Source organism: Ornithorhynchus anatinus, chromosome 13 (genome assembly GCF_004115215.2).
Source record: "Ornithorhynchus anatinus isolate Pmale09 chromosome 13, mOrnAna1.pri.v4, whole genome shotgun sequence".
Lineage (NCBI taxonomy): Eukaryota > Metazoa > Chordata > Mammalia > Monotremata > Ornithorhynchidae > Ornithorhynchus > Ornithorhynchus anatinus.
The window spans coordinates 5089420-5106190 of record NC_041740.1 but is presented as its reverse complement, the minus strand read 5'-3'; the positions used below and the strand labels follow the sequence as shown (position 1 = coordinate 5106190).

Here is a 16771-nt window from a genome sequence, read left to right as displayed (position 1 = left end):
GAGGCATGGAAAATCCTCTTCTTTTGGGGAACAGACCTGAACACATACCCGAATCTACCTCTCTCCATTAGTCTGATCCCACACGATTGATTGTGAGCAGGTCATCTCCACTGGAACTTTCATTCATTCATGCAATCATATTTATTGAGCACTTACTGTGTGCAGAGCATTGTACTATGTATTTGGAAAGTACAATTTAGTAATAAAGAGAGACAATCCCTGCCCACACCGGGCTTACAGTCTAGAAGCGGGGAGACAAACATAAAAACAAGTAAACAGGCATCAATATAAATAGAATTATAGATATATACATAAGTGCTTTGGGGCAGGTAGAGCCGGGGAAGGTCAAAGGGAGCGAGTCAAGGTGACGTGAAGGGAGAAGCAGTGTGGCTTAGTGGAAAGAGCCTGGGCTTGTGAGTCAGAGGTCGCGGGTTCTAATCCCAGCTCCTCTACTTTTCAGCTGTGTGACTTTGCAAGTCACTTAACTTCTCTGTGTCTCAGTTACCTCATCTATAAAAGGGGGATTAAGTCTGTGAGCCCCATGTGGGGCAACTTGATTACCTTGTATCTACCCCAGAGCTTAGAACAGTGCTTGGCACATAGTAAGCACACCATCATTATTATCATTATTAAGGGAGAGGGAGCTGAGGAAAAAGGGGAGCTTAGTCGGGGAAGGTCTCTTGGAGGAGGTGAGCCTTCAGTAGAGCTTTGAAAGAGGGAAGAGTGATTGTTCGGCGGACTTGAGGAGGGAAAGCGTTCTGGGCCAGAGGTAGGATGTGGGCCAGGGGTCAGTGGCAGGACAGGCAAGATAGAGGAATGGCACACCACCTCATTCAAACTGCCCTTTCTCCTATTGCCCGATGGCCTCATCGCATTGCTGAAGGAAGTGCCATCATTCTGACTCAAAGGCCAAAATCAGTCAGTGGTGCTTATCGATGGCTTACTGTCTGAAAAACACGGTACCCAGCACTTGGGAAGAGTACAGTAGAGTAAGTAGAACCAATCCCCATCTTCAGGGAGTTTACAATCTAGTAAGGCGGGGAGGGGAAAGACATTAAAATCAATTACAAGTAGGGGAAGCAAATGAGTATGAAGATATGTGAAGACATAATGGGGAGCAGAGGTAAGGGGTTCCGATTCATGTGCATAAATGACGCATGAAGGAGGGAAAATATGTTGGGGAGATGAAGGGTAAGTCCTGGAAAGCTTCCTGGAGGAAAGGTGAATTTAATAGGGATTTGAAGATGGAGAGAGTGGTGCTCTGTAGGATAACAAGGGGGAAGGGAGCTCCAGGCATGAGCCAAGGGTTGGTGGTGAGAGAGAAAGGAGCGAGGCATAGTGAGTGGGTTGGGCTTAGAGGAATTCAACGATACATTTAAAAGAGACTGTCATGACCTGTCACCAGAAGTCTACCCAGAAAACGAGGGAGCTTTGCCTTGAGTAACACAATGACTCCCACATTTATCAGTGGTATTCACTGAGCGCTTACCGTTTGCAGAACACCTGGGAGAGGACACTATACCCGAGTTGGTAAATGCATAGGAATGCCCATGAAGAGCTTACGGTCTAGAGACAGGAAACTGAAATGGTACAAAAACACTGTGCAAAACCCGCAGCCTTTGAGACCCAGCTTCCTGTGACTAAGTTCAGAACTTAGTTCTCGGGGCACAGTCCTGGGTCAAGCCAGAGTTCCAGAGTCCTGGTCTTTCACACGAATGAATTCTCTGTGGGGTATGTTGCATCAAATTGGGATTCTCTACACCGGATTCCTAATGCAGCAGTGTTCAACAAGTGTTCCTTTATGATTACATTTGTATTTGTTTTGCCTCTGCTCGTAGTTTTAACATTAGAATTAGTAATAACAGATCTCTTTAAGCCTCCTCATCCTTGTGACTGATTAGTCTTAAGAACAAAGGATTAGTTAATAAGGAAGATCAGTCGAACGATGATCTCGCCTACAATTGGTAACACAACACGAAAAGAGAGTGCTTAGGATCGCCCATTCAAGTTTTTCAGCCTTGAGAAGTTGACAAAATATGGAACGATGTAGAAGGTTGGTTTGCTCTTATAAGACTCTCTTAAAGCTCCCATGCGGCCGAGTGGAAAGAGCACAGGCCTGGGAGTCAGAAAGTTCAAAGTTGGAGACCTAGTTCTGCCACTGGCTTACTTTGGGACCTTGGGCTAGCTGCTACCACGCAAAGGCCTCATTCTCCTCATCTATAAAAAGGGGATAAGATTGTAATTACCCATGTGGGACAGGTACTAGGTCCCTCCTCATTCCCTAGAAATGCCGTAACTAATTTGACCACCCATTTCAGTGAGTGAGATCATGAGAAGACACCAACACATCAATAATTATTTTGAATCTGTTTTTTGTTCAAATATGCAAATAACCATGCTTAATTTTCCATGCAAAATGTTGCATACTACTCAGCCAAAAGCAGCTTCATGCTCACATACTAAAGTTGTCATTATCTATGCTAAATAGATCTGCAATTTTCTATGCTCCATCAGAGTGGATTATAATCACTCTAAACAAGTCAGTCAAAATAATTCATAGGGAGGAGAGGGGAAGTGCTTTAACCCTAGTAAACTTTGCAGCATTACCTGGACGTGAGAGAGCATGTGAGTAACATTGACATTAAAATGTGGTAGCCCTCTCTGAAGGAGTGCTCAAAGAAGAATGTTATAACAGAGAAACAGTGTGGCCTAGTGGAAAGAGCTCGGGCCTGGGAGTCAGAGGACCTGGGTTCTAATCCTGGCTTTGCCGCCTTTCATTCATTCATTCATTGATAAACAGATGGCCGTTTCTCTTCAAGGCAGCACTTGTCTCTGAGGGCCTGGACAGAGGACTCAGCTGCAGCACCTCAGGGCTCTGGAGGGGCTCCGTTGATGTCCTGCTCGGCTCTTGAGGACTCCCTCAACCCCTGTGGGCGCTGGACAATGACAGGTTGGATGGGTCTACGCCGGGTCCATTTTACAGATGAAGAAACTGAGGCCCAGAGAGGCCAAGTGACTGACACCCAGCAGACTAGTGGTAGAGATGGGATTAGACTCTGGATCTCCTGGCTCCCAGTTCCATACTCTTTCATTCATTCATTCATTCATTCATTCATTCATATTTATTGAGCTCTTACTGTGTGCAAAGCACTGTACTAAGTGCTCCAACAGGCTCCGCTGCTTGTCGTTAGACATCCTTTTCCTCATTGCTGAGACTTAAGCAGAGTGGTTCTGATTTTGAGGCTGCTGTGACCAAACTGCTAGTCAACGAGGCCCATAATGACTCTGTCATTATGGTCATTACGATTTGGGGGAGATCATCTTGCAGATGGCTATTCGACCCTCTTGCTAACCACAACCGTTACGCTTTAATATTCCAGATCTCGTTTTGTCCCTTCCCCCTTCTGCAACCTAAAGGTGAAGTGGGACTTGGTGTCCAATTGGTGCCTCCCTAAGGAGAAGAGGACTTTGAATATGTCAACTGAGAGAGGATGGTCTGACACATCTGCAAATGACACCTTGGTATCTTCATTGGTTTGTTCCAATGTTTTGATTTATTTCAAGGCATGTGGCATTAAGGTGCATGCAAAATTTCCAGACTGTCCTTACTACAAATTTTCCAGAATATCAAGAGAAAGTCCTGGATTTCCCCAGCAACAAAAGCCATCTATGTGTCCCAAAACACTGCCATCTAACACAATAGCACAGACCCTTGCAAGGCACTCAACAGAAGAAAAGTGAATGAAAATGTTTTAAATGGAAAGTTTATATAAAGTAAAATAATCCTTTGAACAGGTGGTACAACAGCACTCAGATCCTGGGAAGAATGCATTCTGTAACGGGCAGTCATTTGGAAAAAAGCATAAGGTGCAATTATCATTTCTTACAGGACTTGATTTTCCACAAATAAAAGATGATAAATACCTGGCGTGAGAAGTATAACGGAGGTGACAATCAGGGAGCAGATAACCAGGATAACAAGCAGAGCGATTGCAATTCCTTTCCAGTTCCTTTGTGGAGGATTACTCCCCACCAGCTCCTAGAGACGACAAAGAACAACAACGGTGAGCCAAGTAAATAAATTCACCTTGTCAATCAAGGGGAAAGAACTGGGCTTAGACAATGGAGACAACATCCCTCCCCTCAACGTCCCCAGCCCATGCCAAGCCGGCCCCAGGAAAACCACCCTCTGGTTGGACACCAGCTGTCTCCGCAACCTTGATTTTCTCAGTGTTTGCAGACGTTAGCTTCTCATTGCACTGTCACAATGCCAACCCCGTTACAAAGCAGGACACACTGCACCATTTCAGCTGAAGACTGTGTAGTTGAGTAGACTGACCCTCTCACTGATCGGGATATGCAAGCACCTGCCTGGCCCTTTTGCGCTTTTGGGTTTTTTTTTATGGTTTTTATTAAGCACTTACTATGTGCCAGGCACTGTACAAAGTGCCAGGGTAGACACAAGCTAATCATTCACTCAGTAGTATTTATTAAGTGCTTACGGTGTGCAGAGCACTGTACTAGCACTCAGAACAGTGCTTGGCACATAGTAAGCACTTAAATACCATCATTATTATTACTAAGCTCTTGAGACAGTACAATACAATAAGCAGACATTCCCACAACGAGTTTATAATCTAGAGGGGGGAGACAGACAGCTATATAATTAAATCATGTTGGACACAGTCCCTGCCCCACATGGGGCTCACAGTCTTAATCCCCATTTTACAGATGAGGTAACTGAGGCACAGAGAAGTGAAGTGACTTGCCCAAGGTCACACAGCAGACGAGTGGCGGAACAGGGATTAGAACCCAGGACCTTCTGACTCGTAGGCCTGTTCTCTACCCACTAGGCCACGCCACTCCTCCATGCTGCCTTTGCATTTGGTCCTGTACCCACTCATGCCCTATTGTAGCAAGCCACATATTTCCCAGCCTCCTTCTCTCTCATATATAGACACACACATCCTCAGGCATCAAAACAACCCCCCAAAACTTACATAAGCTCCCAAATGAACAGCCCGTTAACACATTCTTATGATCAACCCTCCCAAATTCAATGCCTTCAGGTTTCCTAGGCATCACCCAGAAAAACCCTAATTCCGGCTCTGCTGCCTCTCTACTGTGAGATCTTGGGCAAGTCATTTAACTTCTTTGTGCCTCAGTGACCTCATCTGTAAACTGGGGCTTAAAACTGTGAGGAATGGACTGTGTCCAACCTGATTAACTTGTAATCTGCTCCAGCTCTTAGTACAGTTCCTGGCACACTGTAAGCACTTAACTAATATCATAAAATGAAATAAAAATAATAATACTGTGGGTGTAGGGAGTAGCAGCCACACTGCTCATGTAGCCCATTACTCGAAGATGGTGGACCCTCTGGGGAAAAGGCAATGCTCTCGTGAGTATGAGCTGGCAGAAACGGCCTTTTCCACATGAAGGAATGAATTTCGATGATATGAAAATTCTTGAAATGTGTGCCCCACTCACCCCTGCCTTCTCAGGACTTCTCCATTAGTGTTGCTCTGACCTAATTATCAGGATTTGATATGCTAGGTAGAAATAAGAAAATCAGATCAGACTACCCCTCCTCCACATGGGGCTCACTGTCTTAGAAGAAGGCAGAGCCAATACTTCCTCCCTATTTTACGGATGAGGAAGCCGAAGCCTATTGCAGCGTGGCTCAGTGGAAAGAGCACGGGCTTTGGAGTCAGGGCTCATGAGTTCGAATCCCAGCTCTGCCACTTGTCGGCTGTGTGACTGTGGGCAAGTCACTTAACTTCTCTGGGCCTCAGTTCCCTCATCTGTAAAATGGGGATTAAGATTGTGAGCCCCACGTGGGACAACCTGATTCCCCTATGTCTACCCCAGCGCTTAGAACAGTGCTCGGCACATAGTAAGCGCTTAACAAATACCAACATTATTATTATTATTATTATTATTATTGCGGTTAAAAGACTTGCCCAAAGTCAGTGACAGACCTACTGCCACAAAACTTTGGTCTCCTGAACCTCAGTCCCATTATCTTTTCATAAGACAAATAGGGCGGTTTCGTTAATCACATCCTGCATCCATTGAGATGGCTCTAATAATAATAATATATCAATGGTACTTGTTAAGCGCTTACTATGTGCCAAGCACTGGGGTAAATACAAAGTAATCAGGTCGGACACAGTCCCTGTCCCACACTGGGCTCACAGTCTTAATCCCCATTTTTTAGAGCTGAGGGAACTGAGGCACAGAGATGCAGAGACGCCAACTGACTTGCCCAAGGCCACACAGCAGACAAATAGCAAAGCTGGGATTAGAACCCATGCCCTTCTGACTCCCAGGCCTGTTTTCTCTCCACTATGCCATGTGGCTTCTGTTCTTAAATCCTCATCATCTGCATGCGCGCAGTTTTCTATTCCTTGAGAGCAGAGGCATCCTGTGTGCCTTTGAAGCTGCCGGTTCACATTTAAATGTCTCACATTTAAAGTAACTCTCACCCGGGCCTCATTCCTGATTAGATGGTCATGAGGGCAGGCAATATACACTTAGCTTCTCTTCTCTCTCAAGCGCTTTATTCCAGTGTTTTGCACTCTGGAAGCGCTTAGTAAATACCTTGTTCGATCAACTGATGGATCTGGTGGTTCTTTGTGGCTCTCTGGCTTCATCAAACCTCAGACAACCTTTCTAAAGGGTCGGTGCGGGGAGGCACTGACCCGAGAAGGCAGTGATTCGGATGAAGGGCCCCAGATGCAGGAGGCCACAGGGAACCAGGGCCAGCACATGCAATCGCAGGATGGTCCCGCTCCGACCCCAAGGAGCCCAGACAATCGGCGGCGGTGTGACTAGCGAATGGCCAACGAAACAAAAAGGCTGCAATGCAAATTGACATTTGGATTTGGCAAACTCCTGGTCCCTGAGGGACACTGCTGTCTCGCAAGTTTATTTTTAGCTCAAGCAGTGAGGGGAAAAAAAAACCTCTTTCAGACAATATATTCCATGATGAAACATGACTTTACCAAAATGTTATTAACTTTGTGATGTACAATTCCATTCTGAATTTTATGTGCAATTTGAAAAGGAACTATAGATTAAAAGCATCTAAAGATACCGCTGGTTCTGTGAGCTCATTTTTAGAATGACTATTTCATAGTTTTAGTCCCCCACAGTTACTATACATAACTTATGCCTTTCCAAGGGAGGTTGGGATAGAGTAATCTATTCATGTTCTCTCCTCTCAAAGTTAAATGTTTAATGTGCTTTATCTTGTGCCCTTAATTGCGTACCTCTCACAGGATTCCTCTTACTACTGTTTATCAAATCTGACTACGAAGTGTTCAGAATCTTTGGTTGTATCTATAATAGGTAGGAGTGTATTAATCCTGTTCTTTGCGAAACGATTGTGCTGAGGTGGTCTCTTCACAAAATCCACTTTAAGAATCTCCTGGGTCCCCCTGAACGTGACTTTCAATCGAGAATACTTATTGGACACTTACTTCTACTACTGCTGATAATAGTGGTATTTGTTAAGGCTTACTAGGTACCAAACATTTAGTATAGTGCTGGGGCAGAGACTCAGATCGGGCCCAGTCCTTGACCCACATTGGGGCTCACAGTCTAGAGAGGAGGGAGAACAGGTTTTGAATTCCCACTCTTCATATGAGGAAACTGAGGCACAAAACAGTTAAGTGACTTGTGAGAGATGCAGTACGGCCTAGTGGAAAGAGCAGGGGGCTGGGAATCAGAGGACCTGGGTTCACATCCTGACTTTGTGTGACTTTAGGCAAGACTCTTCACTCATCTTTGCCTTGGTTTCTTCATCTGTAAAATCCCTGCTCTCTCTCCTACTTAGACTGTTAGCCTTGTCTGGGACAAGGACTGTATCTGACCTAATTATCTTCTAGCTACCCCAGGGCATAGTACAGGTTGAACACTTAAATACAATAAAAAGAGTCAGTCCTTTTTGTGTCTTATGTTTGCCTGAAAGACCCAATGATTTCAGGAGATTCAGATGCAGTAATCCCATAAAAGGCATTGAAATTTGGAGTGGGTTGAAATAGCGTGAGCAGAATTTGGTAATAATTGTGGCATTTGTTAAGTGCTTACTGTGTTCTAGGCACTGAACTAAGCACCGGGGTAGATGTGAGGAAATCGGGTTGGGCACACTCCCTGGCCCATATGGGACTCACAGTCTTTATTCCCATTTTACAGAGGAGGTGAGTGAGGCCCAGGGAAGTGAAGTGACTTGCTCAAGGTCACAGTAGGCAAGTGATGAAGCTGGGATTAGAACCCAGGTCCTTCTGTCTTCCAGGCCAGTGCTCTATTTACTTAGCCACGCTGCTTTTCTGGTAATCACCTCGACAGACATTCGAGGAGGCGGCATCCGAGCTGTTCTCTCTCAATTCCTGCCAGGGCAGGAGACAAATGCAGAAGAGACTTCCTGCCAGCCGGACAGCAGGTCCCACAGGATGCCAATGAGGTTCTTACACAGAACAAGCCGTTCCTGAGGTCTGCACTCTCTTGGACCCCAAATTATTTAAATCCAAAGCTCGGGGGGAACCGGGGCCAAGCTGGCTCCATTCCAGAAAAATTAAGCAAGAAGCCCAGCCATGGGAAGTTTAATCAAGCAAAAGCAGCTGGGAGAGTGTTTTAGAATTTTCTCCTTGTGTGTGTTTTTAAGATTGTGATAAGAAAGACTTATTAGCATGTGAGTGCATCAGGGAAATCTGATTTAGAGTGGTCAGCTTCCCTAATGCTTGGCTTTCCCCAAAGCTCAGAAGACCTATTCTGCCTGTGTCTTCCAAAGATAAAGGAAAACTCTCTAGGTCACAGATTGACTTTTGTCAAAGGTGTCAAGAGAGGCATCAAAAAAAATCGTGTTCAAATAAGGTCGTACCTAGTCCTGCTCTATTTTCTGTATTCAAACAGGAGGGACAGTTCTCTCTTTGCAAAGCCATCAATTGCTGTCTTCCGGTCTGAAAGCACTTTGCCCCATGTACATATCTTTGAATTATATATTATAAATTACTTATTTATTCACATTAATGTATGTCCTTCCCTCCAGACTGAGTTTATGGGCAGGGAATGGGTCTGCTATTTCTGTTGTATTGTTCTCTCCCAAGTGCTTAGTACGGTGCTCTGCACAAAGAAAGTGCTCAATAAATGCAATTGATTGATTGATTGATGAGAGACCCAGATCTTTCTAGATCAGGCCTACTCTTTCTGATCCCCAAGGACTCCCAATTCAAAATGGTTCAACCTCTCATGGGTGAATGGTAAGTGCAAAGGAGCTTTAACCCAGAAAATGGCCTTCCAGGTGGCTACTATGTAGAAAGTGGATGTCCTAGACTGGCTTCCCAGTCAGAGAGAACGACTCTCAAAAATCTGGTACTGTGATTGGCCTCCTTCTTAGTAACGCAACTGTTCTAGGATTATGAGACCATGACCCGTGTCCATGACTTATGAGTCAATTTTTTCCGTGGGAGTGCTCTCTGAGATGTCAGAGGCCTAATGGGAACAGATGGAATGGGAGAATGGAGTTGTTTAAGGGAGGAACCAAATGTTAATTTGTACCAGCCTACTTTGGAGATGCATATGCAATAAACACAGCCAAGCAGTCTGTGGATTACCCCACCCTTGGCTTCTAGTCCTACTGTAATGCTGCTTCTACCTTTGTGTTTCTTCACTAGCTTTGGCATCTTCACGTAAAGGCAGGGAACAGAAGTGATTATAGAGTTCTGGCCACATTCGCCTGCATGATCAATCAATTCCTAAATACTATCCACTAGATTGTAAGCCCCTTGAGGGCAGAGATCATGTCTTCTAATTCAACTGTACTTTTCCAAGGGTTCTGCACTCAATGAACATTCCTGATGGATCGACTGAAGTGCCTACTGTGTGAAGAACACTGAACAAAGCGCTGTCCATCTTTCTGAATCGCCAGGGGAGTTTTCCTCTCTTCGAAAGTCTCCAACGGCTTCTCTGTTGTTCTCAAACGCTCCCAACATTGGTTTCAAAGCCTCTCCATCTGCTAGCCCTCAACTTTTCCAGCTACACCCCTGCACATACTCTCCACTCCTAGCAAGCAAACCTAAACTACTCCCTCACTCACCCCTTCCACCTCTGACCAACTGCACAAGCAATTCCTCTCATCTGGAACATCTTTTCTCTACAAATTCCCTCTTACAAAGTCCTCCTACATGAGGGATTCCTTGGTTAATCCCTGTCTAGAATTCTGGTCTTGTCAACTCCACAGCTATTAATCACTGGTACCTATTGAGTGCTTACTGTGTGCAGTGTGCAGAGCACTGTACTGAACAACTGGGAAAGTTCAACTGACTTGATGGGCACGATCTCTGCCCTCAGGAAGCTCACAGTCTAGTGCCATCCCAGTATTCATGTGTCACTTCGTTAGTTACTGATCCTGTTGCAGCCTCATGTCAACAAAGGGAAAAAACTGAGGCACAGGGCAGTTGAGTGATTTGCCCAAGGTCACCCAGTGGCACTAGGTTTAGAGTCTCGTTCATTACAATCAAGAATCACTTTTTGTTACGAGGAGTAGGGCCTGGCAAAGCATGTCTCTACCTGAATTTAACCCCAGGATGGCTTCCATTTATACAGATCAGAGTATTTGACACATAATTTATGGCTAAAGAGAGCAACAAAAGAGATAGCCACACAACTCTTCAAATGATAAAAGTTGCCGCTAAGACCACAGGAAACAGTATACAGTTTGGGAGACTTATTTCTAGAACTCCTGCATGGCCTAGTGGGAAGAGCACTGGCCTGGGAGTAAGGAGATCTGGGTTCCAGTCTCTACTTTGCCACTTTCTTGTTGGGTTGATAAGACACTTCACTTCTCTGTCCCTCATTTTCCTTATCTGTAAAATGGAGATAACCTCTCTCTCACAGACTGGGAGCACAGTGTGGAATAGGGACCGTGTTTGACCTAATTCTCTTACATCTATACTAGTGCATAGCAAAGTACTTGTCATACAACGCTTAGAACAGTGCTTGGCACATAGTAAGCACTAAACAAATACCGTTATTATTATAGTCAGCGCTTACCAAATGCTATCATTATTGTTACTGCATCCCGCTGCCACTTGCAATATGACCCTCTGAACCATTTTTAAATGTTGCCTTCCTTGCTATACACACCCATTATAGTGCTTTCTCCACCTAACAAGACAGCAAGAGACCTCCCCCTTGTTTTCTACTCCAGTAACTCCATTTCCTGGAAGCCTCAGAAGAAGTTAATTTCCTTTCATTTCTGTCCAAATCACAAGAAATCACCAATGCGGGCTGTGAATCTATTTTCTCACCCCACTGGACCAGAGCAAAATCAAAACCTAACTCCAAACGAACAATATCTATTTGTTTTTCGGTTTGTCCGTGTAAGAGGGAATGGGTGGCGAGAGGAGCAGCAAACGTAAGAGCATGGGCCTGAGAATGAGGTCACGGGTTCTAATCCTGGCTCCACCACATGTCTCCTGTGTGACCTTGGGCAAGTCACTTAATTTCTCTGGGCCTCAGTTACCTCATCTGTAAAATGGGGATTAGGAGTGTGAGCCCTCTGTGGGACAGGGACTGTGTCCAACCTGACTAACTTTTATCTACCCCAGTGCTTAGTACAGTGGGTGGCACATAGTAAGCACTTTAGTATAATAATAATAGTAATAATATTATTATTAGGAGATAGAGGGAAAGTGTTGGGGAGGGGAGAAGAGAATGTTCCAGCTCAGACAGAAGTAAAGAGTTCACGTAACCCCAGGGGCCTCATTTCACAGACTGGGCCTTTCTCTCCAGACACAGTTCACAAAACCGATCCAGCAAAATACTCTGTCATTGGCACTCTCCTGTACATCTTCTATCTTCCCTTGGAAATTCTTTCAATCATTTATAATAATGAGCTGGTCCATCAGGACAAGCAGATATCAACCTGCCACTTCTCCTAGGTATCAATTAAATCACCCATTTAATTATAAGACTGTAAACTCCTTGAGCATAGGGAACGAGTACTTACTGCTACTGTACTTCCCCAGGTGCTTAGTACTGCACTAGCACTCAGTGGGTGCTCAATTAAGTACCCCAGATTGATTATTAGCACATCCAACTCATTTTTTTTTTATTTTTAATTCCCAACTGTATCTACTGTCAAATTTACATCATAAAGGAAACAAGAAAAAGGGCCCTGTGAGGTTGCATCTTCTCTGGGAAAATAAGGCTTCTTAGAGTCAGCAGCGTTTCCTGGTCTGCCGTATGAAGTTTTTCCGCCCCATCTGTACACAGAGACATTTCTTCCCTGAGAGTTTTACATACTGCTTGGTGTTTCATCACTGAGAGCCCTGTCCAGCACAACACAGACCTGAAGAGACTGCTCATTCAAGGGCTTGCAAACCTTCTGATGCCTCTGACTCGGCCACAAGATAAACACCAAGCACAGTGAAAATGCAAAGACTGAACAAAGAGGGAGTGTGAGTGTGAGTGTGTGTATGTGTGTATTAGTGTTTTATTTATCAGCCAGACTGCAACATTCTGGAGCGCCACTACATGAAGAATCCTGCAGTAAATGCTGTGCCACAAACTAATCCCAATGATATTTAATGGATACAAGAGTGCGGAAAGGAGAGTAATAGCTTTCCATGGACAAAGAGCAGAGGCTCCAGGCCTTCCTCTCTGGACTTGAAAGGAGGAAATCCCATTTTTTAATCAAAACAGATTTCAAAACATTTTTCAATTTCCACTGTCCCCATTGAACCATAAGGATTTTCTTTTGCAATCATGTCCAATTTATTTGCTGTCTCCAATACGAAGAACACTACCAAAAAAGTGAATTCTGAGTCCTTTGCACATACCCTCCCTCATGCCTGGAGTTCCCCCCCACTTCATAATTGACAGACCACCACTCTCTCTACCTTTAATGTCCTACTAAAATCATTTCTCCTTCCCTAACTAATCACTCAGTTCCTTATTCTATTTCCCTCCCTACTCTGTCACCCATGCACTTGTGTCCAAACCTCCAAACACTTTGAGATCTCCACCCACATCCCTGCCTCCGTGGCACTTGTATACATATATTTATACTTGATTTCTTTCTTTCTTTATTATGTCTGTCTCCCTTGCTAGATTATAAGATCCTTGAGGGCAGGGAATTGTGTCTACGTACTATATTATACTCTCCCAAGCACTTAGTATGGTGTTCTGGACACAGTAAACACTCAATAAATAGCACTGATTGAACCAGACTTGGAACCCTCATTCTATTCTAAGCCCTCTCCGACACTGAAGGCAAGAGGGAAGAGGATGCATCTCTCCTCCAGCATTTTCTCCAGGAAGCCATGCCAACATGGGTAATCAACGGTCGTTTCTGCCTATGGGACCAGATCAAAATCCATGCTTCATTATCACTAGGATAAAAGAAATATACAAAGACTGCCTACAAAAATCCATGGGGATAACAGAAAATGACAGAAACCAGGCCACCAAACTGAAAATGGTACCCTTCCACTGTATTGTCCAAACACCATCTCCCATTATGCATTCTTGGTGAATAGATTTGTTACAGAATAATTTTATGTACCATGGACCACTCAGTATAGGTAAAAGTTAACAACAAATAACAAAATCAGTGATGCTTTTCTCTGAGGATGGTGAAGCCAGTCTGCAATCAGTCTTACTTCAACATCCAGGAGGACAATATTAGAGGAGCTTAAGGAGATAATAATCTCTACATGTCGTATCCCAAATCCAGACCTGGCACTCTGCCATCTCCCATTTGCAATAGTCTAACTGAAGTTAGAACTTTTTGACCTGCCATTCACACCAGCGGCAGTCAAAGCTCCTCAAATATATTTTGTATTCATCACAAAAATGATAAGGAAACTACTGCCTACCTTGACGTACTTTAAGGTGACCTCAGGCCTTGATTAAAACCTCCATTCACACAATAAGAGAGAGGGATAAACTATTCAATTTCTTAACAAAGCTATCTCAACTTTATTAGGCTCTGCAACTTTAGAAGGTTGTTCAGTTGGTACAAAAGAGCAGCAAAAAAGATTAAAACGTTACAAAAGTGGATCTATAAAGATAAAGCAAAGGGATGTGGATGAATAGCCCATCATACTTGAAGGAAATTATAAAGTCTCTTGCCAACCTTCTCTTATTTAAACTGAGAATCAGGGTGGCCACTGGCAGTACATGAGAATGACAGACCTAGAGACACACGACATCACATCCATTACACTGGGCACAAGGAGCGAAGTAGTGACACTGTACATGGAATTTAATGAGAATACATGGTATTCCCAAGTGCCCCACCCCCCACCCCACCCCTGACTTGGACTGTTTTTCTCTGGGGGTGCTCTTGCCCAATCCACCCACTTGTCCTGGAGCTTTGAGCTCTCTGTATGTCTGGGCGCTGGGTCCAAGCTGGGGAACTCAATACCGCTATTTTGGTGGTGGCAAGGTGAAGGGAGGCTGGGAGTTAAATATTAAAATACTACATGACATCTGGTGCCATATTAAAATAATAATTGTGTCATTTGTTAAGCACGCACTATGTACCAGGTACTGTACTGAGCTTTGGGAGGGATACAAGCAAATCGGTTTGGACACAGTCTCAATCCCCACTTTACAGATGAGGTAACTGAGCCACAGAGATGTTGAGTGACTTGCCCAAGGTGGACCCGGGATTAGAACCCAAGTACTTCTGACTCCCAGGCCCATGCTTTATCCACTAGGCCAAGTATCCATCCCGAAGAGGGGACAGAAGAGGGTGGTCTAGTAGAAAGACCAGGGTCCTGGGAGTCAAATGACCTTAGTTCAAATCCCAGCCCTTTTGTGATACCTTGGGCAAGTCACTTAATTTCCCTGTGTCTCAGTTTCCTATTCTGTAAAAATGGGGATTCAATACCTGTTCACCCTTCCTCTTCAGCTGTGAGCCCGAAGTGTCTGACCTGAGTGCAATGTGTCTACCTCAGTGCTTAGAATAGTGTTTGACACATAGTAAGCCCTTAAATACTATTAAAAAAATAGAAAACAGAACAGCTGAAAACTGACAAGTGGTCAACCCTCAGCAGACACATTCTCCAAAACACAATGAAAAGTAATGAACTTGAATTACAACAGGAAAGATTCAGGTTATGCACTTGAAAGAATCTAATGAAATGAACGGCACCTATCAAGGATTTCTCACAATCCCACAGACAGATTGATCTCCACAGTTGTGTCGATATGTTTCGTTTGACTAAAATTTTATACCATACTGGCGTCACACTGTTTCCCTAGTGGCATGCTAGTCTTCTCTTGGTTCCTTATGTCTTCCTCTATCCATACAAATAGTGCAACCGTATTATTGTTATTATTATTAGCAGCAAAAATAATAAATGTAAATGAAGTACTTGACATTTGGTAAATACTGGAGTAAAGGCAAGATAGATCAGGCACAGTTTCTTTGTCACACAAAGCCTACACTCTAAGATGGAGGGAAGCAAGCAGGTAATCTTATCTCTGTTTTCAAGAAGTTGAAAGAGAGGCCCAGAGAGGCTAATTTTCTTGCTCAAAGACCCCAGAGCGGGTCAGTCGCAGAGCTGGAAGTAGAATATAGGTCTCCTAATTCTCCATCCCCTGGTCTTTCCACGAGGTCACACTTCTTCTGGCCACATTGCTTAGTGAGCAGAATTCTTATGCCCATGTATTTTGGTCCCCCGTAAAGAGATGTTGGATTCTACCCATGAATAGGTATTTGCTGGGCTGTTAATAATGACAGGAAGCTGTTTATGCAGGGAGTATTTATTATACCAAGGGCTTAGTACAATGCTCTGCACACAGTAAGCGCTCAATAAATACGATTGACTGGCTGACTGACTCTAAAGCCAGGCAATTTAATGTGTGACCTGCTAGACACATCTTCCCAAAGTTACAATGAATTGTTGGCTTCTTCCAAGACTTACCTGATGCATCTGTTGGTTCAGAAAAGACCAATGCAATGGCTTGAATTGCCTGACTTTCAGAGAGCTGTTGCTCTGGAGACCGTAAAATCACTGATCTGTGGTCATTTGCCCTTATAGGTCAAGCAGAGGCTGCCCTTTTTTCCTTCTTCTGTAAATCCCAATTTACTACAACAATCCTCCTTTGACATCTAATATTCTTGATGCCAATGGGAGAAAAAAATACATAATCCAAAGCAAATCACTGGCAATTAAATGTCAGTGTTCCTATCCCAGACCAAAAGGAAGTGAAAATGTGTCCATCAGCCCTTGAAAAACTCACGCTAGTTTACATTTCAGTCAGAACCATTCAGATTACCTAAGTCCCAACACGAGGAATTTAAGTAAAAAGCAGGTCTTTCAAAATCACAGGTTTTTCTAACCTGGAGGATATTTCTCTTTGGCTGATGGAAAAGCACGAGTGCTTTTGAATTAGTGACAGAAAGCAGAAAGCAGATGTTTCCCGGAGGTTTCAAGGAAAGCCCATTGCCTTGATGAACATTATTATGTTAACAGATGCTTTCATTTTCTCGGGCTGTGCACCAACACAGCCTGCCCTTCTGCCTCTCTGACCTGGAAGTGATAAATCAGTGTTTGGCAAAGGTGCTTTAAGGTGTGAACATGTAGATTTAGGGTGGCGTATTTTTTTCCAACACAGAATTCCATGCACCGGCACATTAATGGATGGAATTTGGAAGCCCTCCAGTGCAGGAGGCTATCAGCAAAATGATGTTTGGCATGTTTGCCACCATCCTGCCAAAAAACCCGCCACTTAGGTGATCCGAGTAGGCTAT

The 16771-nt window shown here is 44.1% G+C and overlaps 1 protein-coding gene across 5 annotated transcripts in view; it reads right to left on the bottom strand.

Annotated features, from left to right (window-relative positions):
- DPP6 (dipeptidyl peptidase like 6) overlaps nucleotides 1-16771 on the bottom strand; it is a 618762-nt gene that overhangs the window by 175083 nt on the left and 426908 nt on the right. For all 5 annotated transcript variants that reach the window (XM_029077439.2, XM_029077436.2, XM_029077438.2 and 2 more), the window contains one exon: nucleotides 3925-4039. In XM_029077439.2, the coding sequence (XP_028933272.1) occupies nucleotides 3925-4039 (115 nt within the window). The remainder of the gene's footprint in view (nucleotides 1-3924; nucleotides 4040-16771) is intronic.